Source organism: Toxorhynchites rutilus, chromosome 1, assembly GCF_029784135.1.
Source record: "Toxorhynchites rutilus septentrionalis strain SRP chromosome 1, ASM2978413v1, whole genome shotgun sequence".
Classification (NCBI taxonomy): Eukaryota; Metazoa; Arthropoda; class Insecta; order Diptera; family Culicidae; genus Toxorhynchites; species Toxorhynchites rutilus.
The window spans coordinates 160562205-160583856 of record NC_073744.1 but is presented as its reverse complement, the minus strand read 5'-3'; the positions used below and the strand labels follow the sequence as shown (position 1 = coordinate 160583856).

General features: G+C 35.0%; 1 protein-coding gene across 5 annotated transcripts in view; it reads right to left on the bottom strand.

The window, feature by feature from the left end:
- The window catches only part of LOC129767995 (eye-specific diacylglycerol kinase), a 475932-nt gene that overhangs the window by 116561 nt on the left and 337719 nt on the right, over nucleotides 1-21652 (bottom strand). For all 5 annotated transcript variants that reach the window (XM_055769348.1, XM_055769339.1, XM_055769362.1 and 2 more), the window contains one exon: nucleotides 2265-2403. In XM_055769348.1, the coding sequence (XP_055625323.1) occupies nucleotides 2265-2403 (139 nt within the window). The remainder of the gene's footprint in view (nucleotides 1-2264; nucleotides 2404-21652) is intronic.

The following is a 21652-nucleotide window of genomic DNA, read 5'->3' as shown; positions in this document are numbered from 1 at the left end:
TGTTGCTGCACGTCAAGATAGGCCTCTTGAATCATTTCTAGCAGGTATAATCGCCGCTGTAGTTCGCGTCGCTTTGCCGCACGAAACCGAGATAAACGTGAAGATGACAGGTCATAAAAATCTCGCACGAGAACGAAGTGAACCAAACAAGCTAATTTCTTGAATTTCTATACTATTTGATACAAGCACAGTGAAAAACTAATTTGTAAGTAAAGAAAAGAATTGTAAAAGCATGAATTGAATAAATTGTGTTTTTAGTCGAGTCGCTGTAGAACGGACTTCGAAAAGTTTTCCAATTATTTAATAGCCAGTGATGCCAATTTTCCTGAATTATCCAGAATTTTTTAAATACAACCCTGATCTTCCATACATAAAAGCTTAAATCAATGTAATAACATTTCATATGACTCTTTCTCAAATCATTACAGTAGCATTACTTCTGCTATAGGAGGGTAACTCACAGCCCTATGGTGACTTTTCCGAGGATTTTTCCAACGGAATCACTTCCACACACAGGTTGTTTGACAAACGGTATTCGCGATTGGAGTGTTCAGTGATCACGAAAGGTGAAGCCTACCTGGAGGAAGTGAATCCAGTCCGGCTTTTGCTACAAAAAATGAACACGATGGACCAATGGCCACAGGACCCACGAGATAATTGTGGTCATGCACGGTCAGCACCCTGAAAGATATCCTCGAATACCAATCATGTTTTTGCTACGTACGCAAGGGCCGCGAGAAAAGCTTGCGTTGATTTCAGTGTCGCATGGATTCTGCATTAAGTAGATCCTGATACACAACTTCGGATACCCAAATGTGCTGTCGAGGAATTAGAACTACCATTTTTTGATCTATTGATAACTGAAATCTTCAATTTTTTTGATTTTAAATTTTTAGAATTTTTAGAATCCCTAACATTTGAAATATTGAATTTTTTCAGTTTTTGAAATTGTTAATTGTTTGTTAGATTTTTTTCATAATATTGCATTTTTAAAATGATCTATATTTTGAATTTAAAATCTTTAATTTTTGTGATTTTCAATTTTTCTTTATTATTTTTGGAATTTGAAATTTTTGAAACTTTTAATTTTTAGAATGCTTAATGTTAAGAATTCACTGTTAGTCTTTAATTTTTTGATGTTTAGGTTATGTAATTTTTAATTATTAGAAGGATAATTTTGGATTTCGTCTATAATATTAAATTTATTAAATTTGATTTTTTTTTGCGTTATAAAATGGTACGTTTCATGAGATGAACAATTGAATAACTGTAAAATGTCAAGCGTTATCTAAAGCTTTAATTGCCAAGTTTGGATTGGCCCGATTTACGGTTTCCCCAACACAGCGGAAATCCGCTTTGCAAATATACATGCAAGTCGGGGGTATTTTTGTTCTCACCGAGCTGTGTTTCCCTAACACGGACTTAAAAATCAATGTGCCTGTGGGAATCCGCTTTGTCAAAACATGCAAATCGGGGGTGTTTTTTTTTCCACTGAGCTGTGTTTCCCTAACATGGACTTCAAAATCAATGTGCCTGGGGGAATCCGCTTGTAAATCGGGGGTATTTTTCCCCACTGAGCTGTGTTTCCCTAACACGGACTTCAAAATTCATGTGCCTGGGGGAATCCGCTTTGCAAATACATGCATGTCGGGGGTATTTTTTGGTGTTGAGTACTTTTGTACTCGCTTGTCCTTGTGCAGACCGGATCATGTTTCCCTAAAACGTACTTTTAAATTGAGAAGCCTGGAAAAATCGTCATTTAATATACTAGAGATGAATGAACTTGCGCGGGTCGAGAACTATGTAAACATGAGATGTGCATTCCAGAGGGAAATGTAAAATAGAATGATCGTTTGACAGGACGTTCACCAAATGTAACATAAACATAATCTATTACAAAAAATTCAATGCATTCTAAAATAATATTCGAAGTGGTGAACGAGTGGATTGTATAATATGATTGCGTAGTTTTACGTCGAAAATATGCAGTCGTGTCCTACCCCTTACAACCCCGTTACAATCCCTTACAATTTTGTTTTTTCATCTTATTTCGGTGTCAATATTGGCAAAGTTTTGGCTCCTAGTTGATTGTCAGATGGCAACAAATGATTATGGTACCAAAAATTGCATTATTCCGTGCCACATTTGGCACCAAATTTTCAAAGAGGAGTGTCACTCCTGCTTTGTGACGCTCTCCGATCCAGAATCAAGAGGTAGATTATATAAATGGGTTTTTGTTTTTTTTTCAAAGCCAGCCAACCTACCGTGCAGTCATTGTCGCCCAGGTAGCAGCAGTCGCCGGACACCGACGTTGAGACCCAGAGATGATCCCCGGAGACGGCATCCTCGCTCCAGTCCGGTGTGCAGCGGATCTGTCGCCCGTGGGTATCGCCACTGGTTTTTCTACAAAAGAGAGAGATGAGAAGAGAGTTAAAAAAGAACGATCGGGTTCAAACATAAAAAGCACAAAAAATAAGGGATGTTATTTTTTTTTTAGTCAGTGGACCTTGAAATGAGACACTAATAGAAAGTTATTACTTTTCCGGCCCCAGTCTCGCGTTTAGATGAGTGTAAGGTGCGCTACACAGGAGAGCAGCAATGTCAAAAAGGCAGGTTCGTGTTTTGGGATTTACGACTTCATAAATAGCGATTACGCGCGCTGCTTGCGGGAACGAACAGGTTCTGTCTGTGCCTCCAATCGCTCCGAGTGGTGGCAGATGGTGGAAAAGTTCATGATGAGCAGTTAAAACAGTGAAAAAGAAGTGGCAGCCCATCCATTTTGGGAGGCTGATTGAGATTGATAAAGCGCCTCAGCGAAACACGGTGTTAACTTTAGCAGATCCTGGTTAAGGGGGCCATGAATTATACTTTGAAACATATAAAATTCCAAAAACGTGACTGTTTAACTAGGGCGGCGGCTCGTGACTAAAATACCTGAATTTATAGGGTAGCAAGGACCTGTCCCGATATCTTATCGCTTTTCTCCGACCGGACCATCCCTGGTTGAAGCAGCGTCTCGTCGGCAGTCCAGTGGCTCCGGAGCTCGGCTGCCGGTGGACCAGTTGGGCCGAAAAGCTACGCCCATAGTAGCTCAGGGCTCGGACAGGGATCGTGCAGCCGGACGACGACGAAGCTACAACGGCGGCTGCCGCAAATGCGACCGATGGCAGCGGACAGCTACAGCTTCTCCGGTAGACACGTGCGCTGCAGGAAGGTCGATGCCGCCGGATGCTGGGGTTGGTACACTGGCGACGCACGAGACAACTCCCGACAACACCGACAGTTGAGCAGGCTCTGGTGACCACCGCCGGAGAATGACGTCGGCGTCGTTTTCTCTTCCTAAGAGAGTCTGGCAAAAGCCAACTGCCGCACGAGAGCCAACAGTGGGTGGAGGCGGCACTGATTATCACCATTGTATTTCACTTTTCTCACAGCAATTAACTGAAGAGTTTTCTTTTCATCAACCAGTGTGTGTGTGTGTGTCTTCGAATCAGTTGTTGAAATTGTCTAGGAACCCTGTGTCGTAAAGTCACACAATAATAAAAAACAAACGTTCAATATGATTATCCTTATCAGCAACAGACAACTGTTGCTTTGCTAGACTGCGAAATGAAGATTTTATTGAGCCTCTCTCGTAAACATCCCGAATGTGAGGCGAGACAACATCACATTTTAGTATCCTGGGGTCGTTAGGCTGTGGCTTTCCCCCGACTGCCATGGGCTAATAAATTTTCACTTCACTGCCACATTCAGTGGCGAAATTTTGCGGTTCAAACTTTTCCCTCGAATCCCCTTTATCGAACACAGAAGAGAAAGCCAAGTTCTCTGGTTTTCTCCCTCAAACAACGCACAAATCACTTCCATACGGCATCTCTTGCGTTAATCGATGGCTTCCGATTCGGTTGGCCCCCGGGGTAGGAGGAAATCATTTGCTAATGTGTCGAATGTTGCTCTCTGCGGTTTTACTTTACGAAGATTTACTGTGCCACCCCTCCAAAATGGGACCAGATTTACGGAGTGCGATTGGAAATTTGACCAACTCTCTGCGTAGCCCGACGCCTCTGGGCCAGATTTTGTCGGCCGCAAAGCGGGCTTTCCAAAAGGGGAGGGGGGGGGGGTAGTGGCTGGTATTTATGTTTCGTTTGAAGGTTACCTACATGATGCGCCCACCCCCACACCACAATGCAACGGTATTAATTTATTTTTAAATTTTAAACGAAACGCCGGACGTCACCGGGGATTATCCGAAAAGGGCCACCACAAAGCGACCAAAGTTCAGGGGATAAATATTCGCATTGCAGATTATTTTATGCCGCAGGTTATTTTTATATAATATTGATATCAAGTTTCATCAGATCCGTTTTCAACCAAAGGGAATTACTGGAGTAATGGAACATGTTTTGTTATGGGTTTCGGGGTCTTTTTCATTGATTCTCGACACTTTAAAAACCATAAAAGTGAGCTATAGATTTTTCCTCCTCGGCCCATCCAAATACGTTTATGTTTGCTGTAGAAGCATCGAAAATCGGTCAAGTGATTCAGAAGCAACAGATTTTGAAAAAAACAAAACAAAAACAAAAATAAAAAATGTCAAAAATGTGAAAAAAATAAAAATTTAAAATTTGAAAAATAATGAAAAAAAAATTGAAAAATGATGAAAAGATGAAAAAAAAATCAAAAAGATGAAAAAATTTATCTGAAATTCCACTCATACATAAATCATAGAATGAAAAATAATGTTGAAGTTCGAAACTTGAAAATATGATCAAATTGAAATTGGAAATCGAATCGAAAAACAATAATCGTTGAGTCAAAAATACGTAAATATCGAGAAGTTTAATATTGAAAAATAACGAAAACACAAAATGATACAAAAAATCCAATGACCTATGAATTGAAAAACTGGAAATTTGACAACTTTAAAAAGAATACAAAAATGGAATCATAGATAAATAGAAAAATACGATGAACTTGTAATTAGGAATCGAGGATTCAAACGAAGCGAAAGATATGTCAAAAAATAATTCCGAAAAAAACAAGAACTGTTAGGTAAAAAAAATACGACAAATTGACACAAAACACTATTGGAACAAACACAACAGATAAAAAAAATGGAAAAAGTATATAAATTGCAGAAAACAAAAAATCAACGAACTAACAAATTGAAACATTTTATTAAATATCGAATCAAAGATAAGTCAAAAATACGAAAAGTTCGAGAAGTTTAATATTGAAAAATAACGAAAACATAAAATGATACAAAAAAACGACTAACCTATAAATTGAAAAACTGGAAATTTGACAACTTTAAAAATAATAAAAATTATAGGAGGTTGTGTCCAAGATACGACCGCATTGTTGACGTAGAACTACGCTGTTATGTTTTATAAGTCGCTTATTTATACCTTCGGATATTATTCTACAATGCTGTGAAGTTTTAGAAACAACTGCTTAGTAAAGGGTGTGTCACATCAAATTGCATCACGGAAAAAACGCTGTAGAAATTCGCCCAGTAGACCGATCCTTTTGAAAATTTTAGACAGTAAAATAAAAACTATTATACAACTTTTGGCATTTTCTTTTTATTCATACTTCGAGCCCAAGCCCGTATGCTCGCACCTTCCTCTTTACCCCGTCCATAAGGTTCTGTACAACGTCAGGTTGTAGTTTTTTTTTGAACAGAAATCCATGTTCTCTTGAAGTCCGCCTCCGATTTGACAACTTTTGGGTTCTTCCGGAGGGCCTGCTTCATAATCGCCCAATATTTCTCTATTGGGCGAAGCTCCGGCGCGTTGGGCGGGTTCATTTCCTTTGGCACGAAGGTGACCCCGTTGGCTTCGTACCACTCCAACACGTCCTTTGAAAAGTGGCACGAAGCGAGATCCGGCCAGAAGATGGTCGGGCCCTCGTGCTGCTTCCATAGTGGTAGTAAGCGCTTCTGTAGGCACTCCTTAAGGTAAACCTGCCCGTTTACCGTGCCGGTCATCACGAAGGGGGCGCTCCGCTTTCGGCAAGAGCAGATCGCTTGCCACACCATGTACTTTTGGCAAACTTGGATAGTTTCTGCTTGCGAATCTCCTCCGGAACGCTGAATTTGTCCTCTGCGGAGAAGAACAACAGGCCCGGCAGCTGACGAAAGTCCGCTTTGACGTAGGTTTCGTCGTCCATTACCAGGCAATTCGGCTTCGTCAGCATTTCGGTGTACAGCTTCCGGGCTCGCGTCTTCCCCACCATGTTTTGCCTTTCGTCGCGGTTAGGAGCCTTCTGAACCTTGTATGTACGCAGGCCCTCCCGCTGCTTGGTCCGCTGGACGAATGAACCTGACAAATTCAGCTTATTGGCGACATCCCGGACCGAACTTCTCGGATCACGTCTAAACTGCTTAACTACGCGCTTGTGATCTTTTTCACTGACGGAGCATCCATTTTTGCCGTTCTTCACCTTCCGGTCGATGGTTAGGTTCTCGAAGTATCGTTTTAGTACTCTGCTGACCGTGGATTGGACGATTCCCAGCATCTTACCGATGTCCCGATGTGACAACTCCGGATTCTCGAAATGAGTGCGCAGGATTAATTCACGACGCCTTTTTTCGTTCGACAACATTTTTCCAAATTTACGAAAAATTGACAGTGAAGCATGGCCAACGTGATCTATACACTCTTATCTGATTATAAGCGAAAGCTGAAGATATAATTCCTAAAAATTAAATTTCTACAGCGTTTTTTCCGTGATGCAATTTGACGTGACACACCCTTTAGAATAATCTCTGAAATGGTTTGAAATAGTTGACGATAATTGATTGATGATTCATTCTTGCCCTCACAAAGCAATACACTAGCTGATCGCATATCGCAATTTATTTCATGTCAATGCATTGAAAATTTATCTCGAACGCTATTCCGGTGGCCTTTTTCGCAATTGTCATAAACTCGGCTACAGTCGATTATATACATGTTGCACCAGCACCATTATTCCACATCTCATAACTACATCAATATATCTTTGGCACCGCATGGAAACAACAACAATGACAACACTTGCAAGTATCAAATATCATGTTATAGAATTAATGAAAAATGTTTATATATACTTGTAACAATACAGATAGGAGTTTTGCTCCTTCAAACTTATGTAACTGAGCCTGTAAAAATAAACGATTTATTCAAAAAAAAAATCATGTTGCATGTTATTTAGTATCGCCTCAAAGCAATCGCACCTCTAGGCATCGTTCGTACAACGTAAACCAAGCGCCAAACAAGCGTTCGCCATAGCATGCATACAGAGCCATACATTGGTGGCTTGAAACTACTAGGAATATAAACACTTCGCATCATTTTGCGCTATTCTCAAAAGATACGCTCCTTTTAATAAAAAAAGATACGCTCCTCGAAAAAAATCATTACTTTCTCATGCTCGAGAGAAGCGCAGCTGTCACCCTTAGTGGAGGAAGTTTTGCTACTGGCAAGCGAAACCTAATCACATACAAAATTCCAGAACGACATTTGCTTTCTTGGTGACTAAACAAGCGAAATAAACTCTTTTTGTTAATAACAACCTCGAAAACAGTAGCAATACTTCATTATGATCAATATTAGTGCAAATGCAATCCTAGTTGAAGGCAGTTTTGCGACTGGCACGCGAACCCAAATAACTTAAAACATTCCAGTAAGACATTCAAGATACTTGGTATTACCCAAATTATTTTTTGGCGCACAATATTAACGCCTGCTTCGCCATAACGTCAGTTTAATGAATTGATGCATTCTCAAAGGCACCAACGAACCCTTATGATGACGGAAAACAGACAATGTTAACTGCTTGGAAAAAAAACTGAATTATGCCACACAGCTTGTACTCTGCTGTAGCACCCATCGATGCGAATTCGCTGATGAGTTTTTCAAGAGCGACCGCCTTCACCACCTGCGGGGGAGCTTGATATTGGTTGCTGTCTGGGTAACAGCGTTTACATTTTCGACCGACGCGCCGAAATCGCCTACTTCGCTGTTGTTCGATGCGGTGTCACACTCACGAAGGCTCGGTTCAGTGCGAGCGCTTTTCACTGCACCAACATCGCATGCATCATTGGATGACGCTTGTCTCGAAATATTATTGCCCCTGGCAATGCGTTCGCATTTTGTAGGGCTCGAGCCTGTCTTCCTCTTCTTCTCGTTCATCATACACTACGTGAAGCGTCCAATTTATGACGCGGAAAGAAAAACACACGATACGAATAACGCGAAAAACGAACAGAAAGGCCAAAAGACGATATCCAAGTTGGATTACCACTGGTGGGATCCAATCTTAGATCGAAGCAAAAGCAAAGTGAACTGGATTGCTCAACAGTAGTGATCCCCGATAATCGTTCGATTAATCGATTAATCGAATACATCCTACAGATATCGATTATTAATCGAACGAATACTGAACAACCAATAATCGAAGCGAACGAATAATTTACGTCGATTAATCGATCCAAGCCCAGAGCAAAATAAAAGTACGGCCACTGCAGTGTTATCCTAAAAATCAATCATTGTCACTGGCGCTCGTGATCGAAGATCATTGCCGTCAACGCGAATTGAGCTTCTTTTACGAGTTTAGGGGAACGTAAAAGATAATAATTGATTTTCAGGCGGAATGAACGCTTTTTTGTTTCCAGATGGCTTTCTGGATGAGAAATATTAATCTAACTAATTATTTCTCTCAGTATGACGATTAATCGATTAATCGATTATGAAAAGTATTCGATTAGTGGATGAACGAATAATTTCAAAAATCAGGGATCACTACTCAACAGTCCGATGCCGAATGAAAGTTTGCCTCAGCGAGATCCACTGTTTATACTCTAGGCAAGTATTCCCCTTCATTCTTCTACTTTTCCTTTGTTCATGGAGACTTTAAATCCTACGATTTCTCCTCCGTTGGTCGTCGATAGGTTGCTCGTTATTGGCATCTCTGTTCGGGAAAGCACACAAATGGACAGAACAAATGTATGGGAAAATGGAAACGCTTAAAGTTTTCATCAATTTTAAATGGTTAAAATTGATGAAAACCAGGGGATTCTAATGTATAGCATACTTACGGGATTTCCGATTCGTTTAGTATGTAAATCGCCAAAATCCGTTCGCGGCAAAAATAGTTATTAACGTTAACTTTATTTCATAAAAACGTGACCTGTTTTCTGATTTGGCACCCTTAATGAAAGACGTAGTTCTACGTCAAAAAATGGAATCATAGATAAATAGAAAAATACGATGAACTCGTAATTATAAATCGAGGATTCAAACGAAGCGAAAGATATGTCAGAAAATTCCGAAAAAACAAGAACTATTGGGTAAAAAATACGACAAATTGACACAAAACACTATTGGAACAAACACAACAGATAAAAAAAATGGAAAAAGTATATAAATCGCAGAAAACAAAAAATCAACGAACTTACAAATTGAAATTTTTTATCAAAAATCAGGAGATCAAAGATAATTCAGTGAATAAAAAATCATTTCCAAAATTGAATAATGTTGGAAATCGAAAATTCAAATGATTTTAGAGATCTGTCAGGGTATCCCAAAATTTAAAAAAAATATCTGAAAGGCTGAATAATGAGAAGTCAACGAATTGAAACCTCAAATAATATCAAGTTGAAAATCATGAATTCAAAAAAATCGATCAAAATTTGAAAAAAACAAAACCTAAAAAACTTTTTTCCTTAAACTTTCAAACGTGAATCAAACTCAAAACTAATCTGAAAACTGCTCAGACTAATAATAAATAGAAAAAAATTAAAAAATAACAAAAAAAACAAAATAAAAAAATCGAACAATGAAAAAACAAGAAATTTTAAGATTGAAAAAAATAAGAGAGGGAGATGAGATTCCATTCGAAGAATCAAAATGTTTTAATAAGTAAACATTGAGAGAAATAAAACAATTGACAAACCAAACAAGCAACAAATAAAAAACAGCAATAATAAATACGAAAATTGCAATATTAATCAATAACAACAAAAAAAAAACAAACAAACAATATACAGGGCGGACGCAATTATATACAGTCTTCTATTTCTTTTAACTGTATATAATCGAGTCGAAAAAGCTTCATTTATTTGTTTTTAAATATATATATATATATATATATATATATATATATATATATATATATATATATATATATATTAGGCTGTCAAAAAAGTCCTGCGGTATTTCCGCGAGGTGTCGTTGTAAGCGCGTAGATCTAGTTGTATTCATTGTATCGAGTCATACTATAGCTTGTTGGAAAGGTATTTTTGCGCGCTATAATATAGTCCTTGACAGTGTTTTGTTTGGTTAAGTCGTTCGTGAGTTATAGTGTCGCAAATATGGAGCAAAATAAAGAGAAAATCCGACATATTTTACAGTACTACTATGACAAAGGCAAAAATGCATCTCAATCTGCCAATAAAATTTGTGCAGTTTATGGACCCGATACAGTTTCCATTTCCACCGCACAACGATGGTTTCAACGTTTTCGTTCTGGTGTAGAGGTCGTCGAAGATGCGCCACGCTCCGGAAGGCCTGTCGTCGAATATTGCGACAAAATCGCTGAATTAGCCGAGAAAGACCGGCATAGTAGCAGTCGTAGCATCGGCCAAGAGCTGGGGATAAGTCATCAAACCGTTATTAACCATTTGAAGAAGCTTGGATTCACAAAGAAGCTCGATGTATGGGTGCCACACACGTTGACGCAAAAAAAATTTTTTGACCGTATCGACGCATGTGAATCGCTGCTGAATCGCAACAAAATCGACCCGTTTCTGAAGCGGATGGTGACTGGCGATAAAAAGTGGGTCACTTACGACAACGTGAAGCGCAAACGGTTGTGGTCGAAGCCCGCTGAAGCGGCTCAGACGGTGGCCAAGCCCTCATTAACGGCCAGGAAGGTTCTGCTGTGTGTTTGGTGGGATTGTCAAGGAATAATCTATTATGAGCTGCTTCTCTATGGCCAAACGCTCAATTCGGACCTGTACTGCCAACAACTGGACCGCTTGAAGGTAGCACTCATGAAGAAGAGGCCATCTTTACACAGAGGCCGCATTGTCTTCCATCAGGATAACGCCAGGCCACACACTTCTTTGGTGACGCGCCAAAAGCTCCGGGAGCTCGGATGGGAGGTTCTTTTGCATCCGCCGTATAGTCCGGACCTTGCACCAAGTGACTACCACCTGTTTTTGTCCATGGCGAACGAGCTAGGTAGTCGGAAGTTAGCCACAAAAGAGGCCTGTGAAAATTGACTATCCGAGTTTTTTGCCAATAAGCAAGCGAGCTTATTATTACAGGGGTATTATGAAGTTGGCATCTCGTTGGAAACAAGTCATCGAACAAAACGGCGCATATTTGACTTAAAACAGATGATTGTAACTAATTTTATGAACAAATGAAAATTCAAAAAAAATACCGCAGGACTTTTTTGACAGCCTAATATATATATTTTTCGTTTTCTAAACATAAAAGAGGAATTTAATTTTTGATTCATCCCTTCCGAGTCATAAAATAACTTTCTCATATAAAAAAATCCGAATTCTTTCAGGAGGTGATAGAAGATCATATTTGATGAAAAAAAATCCTTCTATGTAATTGTTCGAATTTGAACAATGACAGAGTTATGGAACTTTTTCTCTGTTCCGGGCTCTGTTTGCCTTAAACTGGCTCTAATTAAAAAGAAATTACACTACGAAGGACAATTCTGTTGCTTTCATTTGAAAGATTAGAATACTTTATGTAGGATACATCTATTAAGCTCCCAAATTAGTGGATAATATTTTAGTAATATTTTAGAAATAAAAACCTAAAAGTTAAAGGTTTTTATGTGTTTTACTAAATTTTATTTTAAGAAGGTAGTATAAATTTGAAATATTATATCAACAAAATTGAAACTCTATAACCGTTCTACAATTCGTTTTCAAATATTTCGTTCATTTTGTTCATCAAATATGATCGTCTATCACCTCCTGAGAGAATCTGGATAGATTTATTTTTTTCATGTGAGAAAGGTGTTTTCTGACTTTAAGGAGATGAATCAAAAATCAAATTCCTCTTTTATTTTCAAAAACCGAAAAATACATTAAAAAAAACAAATAAAAAATTTTTTTTTGACTCGATTTTTTACAGGATCCGATTATATACAGTGAAAAGAAATCAAAAACTGTATATAATCGAGTCCACGCTATACCATAAAATTATAATTGGAGATCAAAAATTTAAACTTTATTCGTTTAAATCATGAAATCATAATAAATCTATAAATCTGTGAGATAAAAAAAGATTCATGAAATTGAAAACAAAAATGATTTAAAAAAAACAAAAAAATACAAATTAATTTAAAAACAAAAAATTACGAAAATTGAGAAATTTAAAAATAATTAAAAATCGAGTTATAGATAGATCTAAAATCTAAACGAAGTGGATGATACGTCCGTAAATTACGAAAAGACAAAAATTATTAGGAAAAAAAACGACAAAACCGAAGGATACAAAAAATCGGAAAACTGTAAAATAAAAAAAAGGAAATAATTAAAAATCGAATCAGACATTTTTTTTTATCAAAAAAAGGAAAAAAATGTAGAAAAAATGTATAATATTTCAAAATCGAATACAAATCAGAGAATAGAAAATTCATTTGAAAAAAAAAGTTGTAAAATATGGTAAAATTGTAATTGGAAATCTAAAATTCAAATGAAGGGAAAATTTTGTCCGAAAAGCCAGGAAAACCCGGTATCTTTATGTCAAAAATATGACGAAATCAAGAAATTTAACATCGAAAAAAAAGAAAAACAGACACAGAGAAAAAAAACATAAACAAATTGATACACTGAAAACAATTTGAAAAATAAAAAAGATTATACAAAAAAAAACAATACAAACTCAAAATTTAAAAATAAAAATTGCGAAAATCGAGAAATATGAAAATAATTTAAAAACGAATCATAGATGAATCAGAAGATAGGAAAGATATGTTTAAAAGCTTGTAAAATATGATAAAATTGTAATTTGAAATCGGAAATTCAAACGAAGGGAAAGATTTGTTCGAAATAAAAGGAAAAGAAAAGAATCAGTAAGACAAAAATACGACAAAATCGAAGAATAAAAAAACTGAAAGAATGAAATTTAAAAATCTAAATATAATTTAAAACTGAAGCATAGATAAATCAGAGAATCAAAAATCATAATAAAAATTGAGAAAAAAATGCATTTGTACTCTGAATGAGAAATTGAGAAGAATTAAGAAAGAATTAACAACTCAAAAAATTATGAAGGGAAATTAAAAAAAAAGTACTCGAGAAAATCAATGATTCAAAAATCTTAAAACAGAAAAAAAATGTACCATGGAGTCGCTTTTTACGCGGGGATACGTGCCACGTAAATTCCGAAATCCGTGAAAAAGTGACTCCAGTGCAAACAGATTTAGCACTGGCGTCACTTTTTACGCGATTAATACGTGCCGCGTTAAAAATCGCGTAAATTCCGAAATCCACGTAAAAAACCGTGTAAATTCTGATATCCGCGTAAAAAGCAACTTCAGTGTATATTGAACAAAATCAAATCAATGGAAAATTTCATGTTTAAAATTCTAAAGCTAAGAACATTTCAACGTTGAGAAAGAATCAAAATCTAAACGAATCATGAAGCTAATCAGACTAATAACAAAAAAATGACATTAAATGAAGGGTCTCAGCCTTAGAAAAATTATATGATGACATTGGCCTCGAAACTTGACCCTTGACTCGACACTTGAAAAGTCACAAAGACTAAAAATTTTAAATATTCTCCATGGTAAGTGCAATTTAGTAGGTTTTCTTAGAAAATTTAATTTCGAAATATTTCATTAGCTACAACCAAAATAAATATCAAACACTTTAAATGAGCTTGAAAGTATCAGTAAAAGAGACGCCATACAAGCAGTACACACACTGATACAGCCTTTACTCAACCGAGAGGCGAGTTTGTGTATACTATATGAGCAAGGGGGTGTAAGTGACTTGATCAATTTTTCTTCATCAACTTTTTCTTTGGTCAATAACTCAACTGCGAAAATGTTCCAGCTTGAGTTTGCTATAGAATCCGATAGATGAGGTCCTGACCTACCTTTCACATTGTCAAATACAGCTGGGAATGTGTTTGCAGCCAAGTTATGACCAAAAGAGAGTCGATGTAGAGAAATCGTCAATGTCGCTTACACCCTTTCATTTTGAGCCCCTCATATATGTCATAGCATTGAAAAATGAGGAACACTTTTCCAATTTCGCACAATCATAGAAGGTTTTACGTTAAAATTAACTGCTGTTTTGCAATATCTTCCATTCTTTAGGGGTCTTGTATCGTGCTGTGTGTGTGTGTTTGTGTGGCATCAGCATTAGGAATGAAGGTCGTCAGCTCGCTAGCTGGATTGAGACTGTGACTTACCAGAAGACTTGAAGGTGGGCAGAAACGAAACTAACTTCCGGAACATACTTCATGGTGGATAAATCAATTTAAGTCTCACTAATTTTCCCTTTCATGAGACTTAAATTGATTTGTCCACCATGAAGTAAAACATGGAAGCAAGTTCTCAACTAGTTTCGTGGATTGATCGATCTGGAGAACCTCGAAACACTTTTGAAAACTCTTTCGAAACACACTGCATATACGGGTTTGTAAGTTGTGGTTTAGGTGCCGGTTTAGGTTTCATATTTGCAATTTTTCATGAACATCATGAAAGAAGTAGATGGATCTTGGCCTAAGGACATGGCCGGGAGCTTGACGTAGGACTGTGATTGATGGGAGTAATTGCATTTGAGTTGAGTGAAAAAAAAATTATACAGTCATCAGTAAATTCTACTCTTCTAATACTTCAAATGGAGGTTTTGGATAAGCCGATTTGATGGTTTCCCCCACACCATCAGTTTCTTTTAGATTTCACACCAAAATAACTTTAGGCTACAATAAACAGATCACAAGCAATTAATTTGCTGGTTATTTGCCGTAAGGTATAAACGTCACCAACGGATTTTCGTAATGAATAAATCTTCTACCCCTAATTCTGATCCGGAATTATAGTCGATTTATCCTCTTCTCAGTCGTTTGTCGAGACCATCAACACAGAACCGGCATTTGGCGACGGTTTGTTTACCATTGTTTTTTATTTTTTATTTTTTATCCCATTTATTTATTTAAGGCTCATTACCTATTTAGCTGTAACAGAGCCGAATTTTAATCGTGTACATGTCACATGGTTATCATATATCTATAATTAGCACATTACACAGTTGCCATTCGCCAGTATTCCTTCTATACCATTACATATGGTACATTCACACAGTAGCCATTTAGGCGTAAGAGTATTCTTTCTGTTCTTCCATTATCCAGTTGGACCACCGGACAGCGGAGACAGTTGATTGATCATTGTTGAGTTATTTATAGAACAGCAGCCCGATGTGTCTTGCAGAGCAGAGCAGTTGTATGGATGAATCGATCTTATTTCGACCGTGGATCGATCTCCATCGCTGATGATTGTTGCGTGGACGTAGCTATTCTGTAACAACACAAAAATGATCAATGAGGGCCCTGAGTTTTGAACTCACGATCGATCGCTTACTAAGCGAACGCGCAACCAATGTGGCTACGGAGACCCCCGTTTACCATTGTTGCATGACCCGGATCAATATTGTGCGTGCGTGCACGGGCTCTCGGTTCTCGATAAACAGAACTCCCGCTTTGCCCGCGCGGGTGGACATTATCGAGCCCAAGCAGCAACACAAACCTACCTTCGAATGGGGCTCCCCATTACGGCGGATTTACGCACTAATTAACCCTAATTTAAATCCGCTTGCAACGGGGATGAGAGGACACCGGGGACACGGACGGGGTGGGAAGTAATCAATAATTTGAATTGCAAACACGCGGCTCCGAGCGGGCACACAATATTGCACCTAAATTATGTGTGACCACTGACCAGGAGATCAGGAGTGGGTTGCACGGAAACGTATTTGCGTTAACACTGCATAATTGATAGATAATGCGTTATTTTGGGATGAATGTTAAACTGGACCCCGGAACATTGTGGTTCCGAGTGAAGACAAACGGAACAAATCACAGGAAGTGCCCGATGTAACGTTTAGATGGCAGTTGTGGCATCTTAAATGTTTACTTTACGATTGAACATCGCTGAATAAGGAGTGCAACGATCCAAATTTGGTCAACTTAAATTTGACTTCTTTTCGCTTTCGTTTTCGGTTCGTGGAAATGTCATCACAGCTCTTTCGGATTGTCAATTATTTCAGAAAACACAATCAGAGTCAGACTTTTCACTTAAATGTTTTTTTTTAATTCTCAAAACAAAATATGAATAGTCCATATGATTCCTAACAAGCCATCAATACATCGGAAGTTGGACACTTTCACAGGGAAAAAGTATTTCTAACAACAACTTTTTCATCTTTTTAAAATGATACAACGTATCCGACAAAGCCTCAGATCCTATTAACCCTTTGCGGTCGTTTGTCTGCTCTTAGCCACCACAGCCAAGAATCATACTAAATACTTTATTCAACGATGTAATAGTATTTTTTTTTAGAATTAAAGAAATTGATCCTATTTTCTAATGAAAACATAAATAATTTCCTATATTTTTCTTCTTTATCTAACATTTTGTAGTTTTTATGGTTTTTGAGTAAGAACTTTTGAGTTTTTTCCCAACTGTTTTTCGAAAAACTTAACTCAACAACTATATGACATACAAAATGTTGGTTGAAGAATGAAACGTAGGGAAATTTCAATTCAATTTTTCATTCAATTCAAGCTTTAAATAAGAAAAATCAAACAAATTTAAAAAAAAAACAAAATTTGATTGAAACAAAATTATTTATAAAATTAAAATAGTTTTCTTCTCAGAAACATGTTTTTAAACAAAAATTATATGAAAAATCCATATATTTACCAACAAGCCACTCATGCATCGGAAGAAGGGCACTGCTACCGAGACAACTTTTTCATGTTTTCCTTGAAAAGTTACTATTTACTATTATATATCTTCTTTATTTTTTTAATTCAAATTTTGCATTTATGGAATCTCTAATTTTCTTTATATCAACTTTCAAATTTCTTTAATCTTTTTTTTTATTTTCATTTTTTCTTATTTTTCCAGTTCCCTCGTTTTCAATTTTTGAATTTTCCATTTTTAGAACTTTCAATTTTCCGTGTTGTTCCTTTTCTAATTTTTCAAGTTTCCATTTTCGGATTTTCAATAATAATCTTTTTCACATTTCCATTTCTCATTTTTTTCTGTTCTGAATTCAAAACCCAATACTCTTGAAATTTTCATTTTTCGATTTTTCAAATATTCATTTATCGAATTTCCTTTTTTTTATTTTTAAATTTTTCTGATTACAGCGCATACTCGATTATACATACATATGTATACATACGATTATACATTATACATATATACAGTCTTCGATTTCTTTTCACTGTATATAATCGAGTGAAAAGTTTGTTTTTTATGAACATATTTTTGAATTTTGATTGTAAAAGAAGAATTCAATTTTTTATTTATCCCCATCAAAGTCATAAAATACCTTTCTCACATAAAATATTCTGATTATTTCAGAATATGATGGATGATCATATTTGATGATAAAAATATTTCTACGCATATGTTCGAATTCCAACAATGACAGAGTTATTAAACTTTTTGTCTGTTTCGGGCCCTGTTTGCCTTCAACTGGTTCTAATTCAAAAATTACGCTAGATAGGACAATTCTGTTGCTCCATTTGAAAGATAAGAAAATTTTATACAGGATACAGTTGTGAATCTTCCAAATTAGTCGATTTTAGTAATATTTCAGAAGTGAAAAACTCTGAAAATTCATAATAAACATGAATATTTCCATCAACCAAATTGAAGCTCTCTAACCGCTCTACAATTTGTTCTTTGACACCCAACTTCTATCTTATAAAATTTCGGTGTAATGTCATTTTAAACAATTCCTGGTGACTATTCCACTAATATCTACCAAAATCAAGATTTTTTCTTCACTGTATTCGTAATAGTCAATTTACTTTCACTTTAACACTGACCCGTTTCATTTTCTCTTGAAATTAGTAATATTTGAAATATGATTTTTTTATATGCAATCGAGTCTAAAATTGTATATAATCGAATCATGTATAATTGAGTCTGTATATAATCGAATCCGACCTGTATTTCATATTTATATTTCCTTAAAATTTCCATTTTAATTTTTTTTCTATTTTTCAAATTTTTCATTTGTTTTATTTTGAATTTACATGTTTTTTTTATTTTTTCATTTTCCCTGTTTTCGGTTTTGAATTTTCCTTTTTCCAAATTCAAAATATAGGGCGGTCTAGTCTCGGATCTATTTTCACTAAATATAATCGAGTTATTTTTTATTTAATAATATTTATGCATATATTTATCGTTTTTAGAATAAAAAAGAAGAATTTATTCTTTGATTCATGCTCTTGAAGTAATCAAACACCTTTTTCACATAAAAAAAAATACAGAATCTCTCAGAAGGTGATAGACGATCATATTTGATGAAAAAAATCCTTCTACGAATATGTTCGAATATCAACAGTGATAGAGTTATAGATTTTTTTTGTTTCGGACTCTGTTGTCTCAAACTGGCTCTACATTAAAAAATACGCTACAAAAGACGATTCTGTTACTTTAATCTAAAAGATGAAAAAAATCAGTACATGATATAGTAGTGAAACATCTAAACTAGTGGAATTAAATAACGTTTTGGAAGTGAAAACTTCAAAGTTAGTAATTTTTAATGCGTTATTAATAATGTTATCCTAAAAATTCGTATTAAACTTGATCGTTTCTGTCAATTAAATTAATGCTCTCTAACTCTCTATGATTCGTTCTTTGACACCCAACTTAAAATTTTTATTTTGAATATTGAGTCGTATATTTTACATTCCTATATTTTCTATTTTTTATTGTTGGTTTTCTCTTTCATTTTTTATGTTACCCTTATTTGAAATTTCCATTTTTCTCAATTTTTTAGTTTCAAACTTTTAAATTTTGGAATTATCTATTTATAATTTTTAAAAAATTTTCATTTTTCTGAACTTTCCATTTCTTATATTTTTGAATTCCAATATTACATTGATTTATTTTTCAATATATTTTTTTTGTGCATTAAATTTTTCAGTTTTGAATTTTTCATGTTTTCAACTTCCAATTATCTATTTCATCAATTATTCATTTTTCACATATGAATTCTTCAAACAACTTTTTCCTATTTATTTTTTTTAATCATTTATTTTCCTTATGTTAACATTTATTCATATTTCTTTTTTTTTTTTTTGGTTGGATATTGTAGTTTGATTCTTTTTTTTTAAATTTGAAAATTTATTTTTTTTCAAACGTTAATTTTTCATTTTTTTAATTATTTTTAAATATTGATTTTTTGGAATCTCCAATTTTCTTTTTTCCAATTTTCAAATTTCTTCAATTTTGATCCTTTTTTTCATATTTTTCTTGATTTTTTTCAGTTTCATGGTTTCTTAAGTTTGAATTTTCCTTTTTTGAATTTTTAAGTTCCCTAATTCGGATTTACGATTATAATGTTTTCATATTTTCATATTCATGTTTCCATCTAATTTCCATTTTAATTTTTTTCTATTTTTGGAATTTTTCATACGTTCAATTTTGATTTGTTTTTTCATTTTTTTAATTTCTATTTTATTAATTTCAAATTTTCTATTTTTCAAATTTACAATATTCTATTTTTTAATTTTATATTTTCCATTCTTCATTTTTTTTTTTATTTTGAGTATATAGTCTTAAATTTTATATTTCTGAAATTATGAATTTTCCATTTTCTTATTGTTGTTTTTTTATGGTACCATTTTTACAAGTTTCTATTTTTCCCGATTTTTTAATTTCGAACTTTCCATTCTAGAAGTTTTCTTTCCACAATTTTTTTTCCAATTTTTCATTTTTTTGAAATTGAAATTTTGAAATTTTAATTTTTAATATTTTTGAATTTCAATACAAATTGATTGAATTTTCAATATTAATTTTTTTGTATTTTCAATTTTATACTATCATATTTTCATATTTTCATGTTCAATTTTTTCAGCTTTGAATTTTCCATGTTTTAAATTTCTAAAATCTTATTTCATCAATTATTTATTTCTCATATTTGAATTCATCAATTTCAATATTTTCCTATTTAATTTTTCAATCAGCTATTTTTTTTTAGAAAACTTCAAAAATTGAAAGTTTAAAATAAACAAATTGGGAAGAATGGCAATTTGAAAAAATGGTAACATAAAAAGAAAAGGAAAAATGAAATTTGGACAAAAATTAGGAAAATGAATGTTTCAAAAATGGGAAAATGATAATTTCAAAGTATTAGGTTTTGAATTCAAAATTGAAAAAAATGAAGTTTTCCAGTTTTTTTCATTCGCGTGATATCTCGGCTTATGTCCAATCACTACAACCTAAACGCGCATCTCTATCGAATTGGGCTCGCAGCAAACAATCTTTGTGATTGTGGCGATGGCTACCACGACATCGAGCATATTGTCTGGTCGTGTATCCGGTTCCATGCTGCTCGCTCTCAGCTCTCTAGAGCACTGAGAGCAAAAGGCAGACAATCGGATATCCCCGTCCGGGATATCTTAGGTAGCCGTGATCCTGATCTTCTGCTTCATCTATACCTGTTCCTCAGAAACGCCGATGTCAACGTTTAATGATGTTTCCTTCTTTGTGTCCCTGTTTCGTATCCCTCCTATCCGATCTATAAACTTTTACTTAGTCGCGGCAATACATACACACACTCTTTACAGATACACGGGCCAAAGGTTGTGCAGTCCACTGATGATTCAACAAAAGCCAAAGGTTGTACCGCTCATGACAACTCTACACGAGCTGATGATTGCGCCGGCTAGTGACCATTCTATCCTGGATTCCTCGAGAAGACGCACCACGCTAGATATGGGGTACAGACTAGGGGGGCGTTGCTGATTAATGGTCAGCTGCATCCCAATAGGAAGTATCCCGTGTCGGGCACAGGTACAGATCATTGAAGACAGCAACATCACAATTACGAAAACACTTGTAATACTAACCTCGAGCCAACCGCGAGTAATCGGTTACATATTACTAACATAGTTATAAGGCAAACATTGTCGAAATATTGAACTCCCGGCCCCGTCAGGTTGACGCCATATGAGCCTTAATAAAAATATATATTTTGGATAAAAAAAAAAAAAAAAAGTTTTCCATTCTATAGATATTTCTATTTCTATTCTATTAAACTTTTCTGAAATTTTCATTTTTCATATCTTTGAATTTCAATATTACATTGATTGGATTTTCAATTTTTTTATGTTTAATACTATTTTTTTTGTATTTTCCGTTTATAACTATCAACCAATTTTTTTCATATTTTTAAGGTTTTTTTACGGTTTTGAATTTTTTAGGTTCTATTTCATATTTAATAAGTTATTTATTTTTCATATTTGAATTCCTGAATTTCAACTTTTTCCTATTTAGTTTTTCAATCACCTATTTTATTAGAAAATTTCAACCATTCAAAGTTTGAAATTGGAAAATTTTGGAAAAATGAAAATTTGAAAAAATGGCAGCATAAAACAATGAA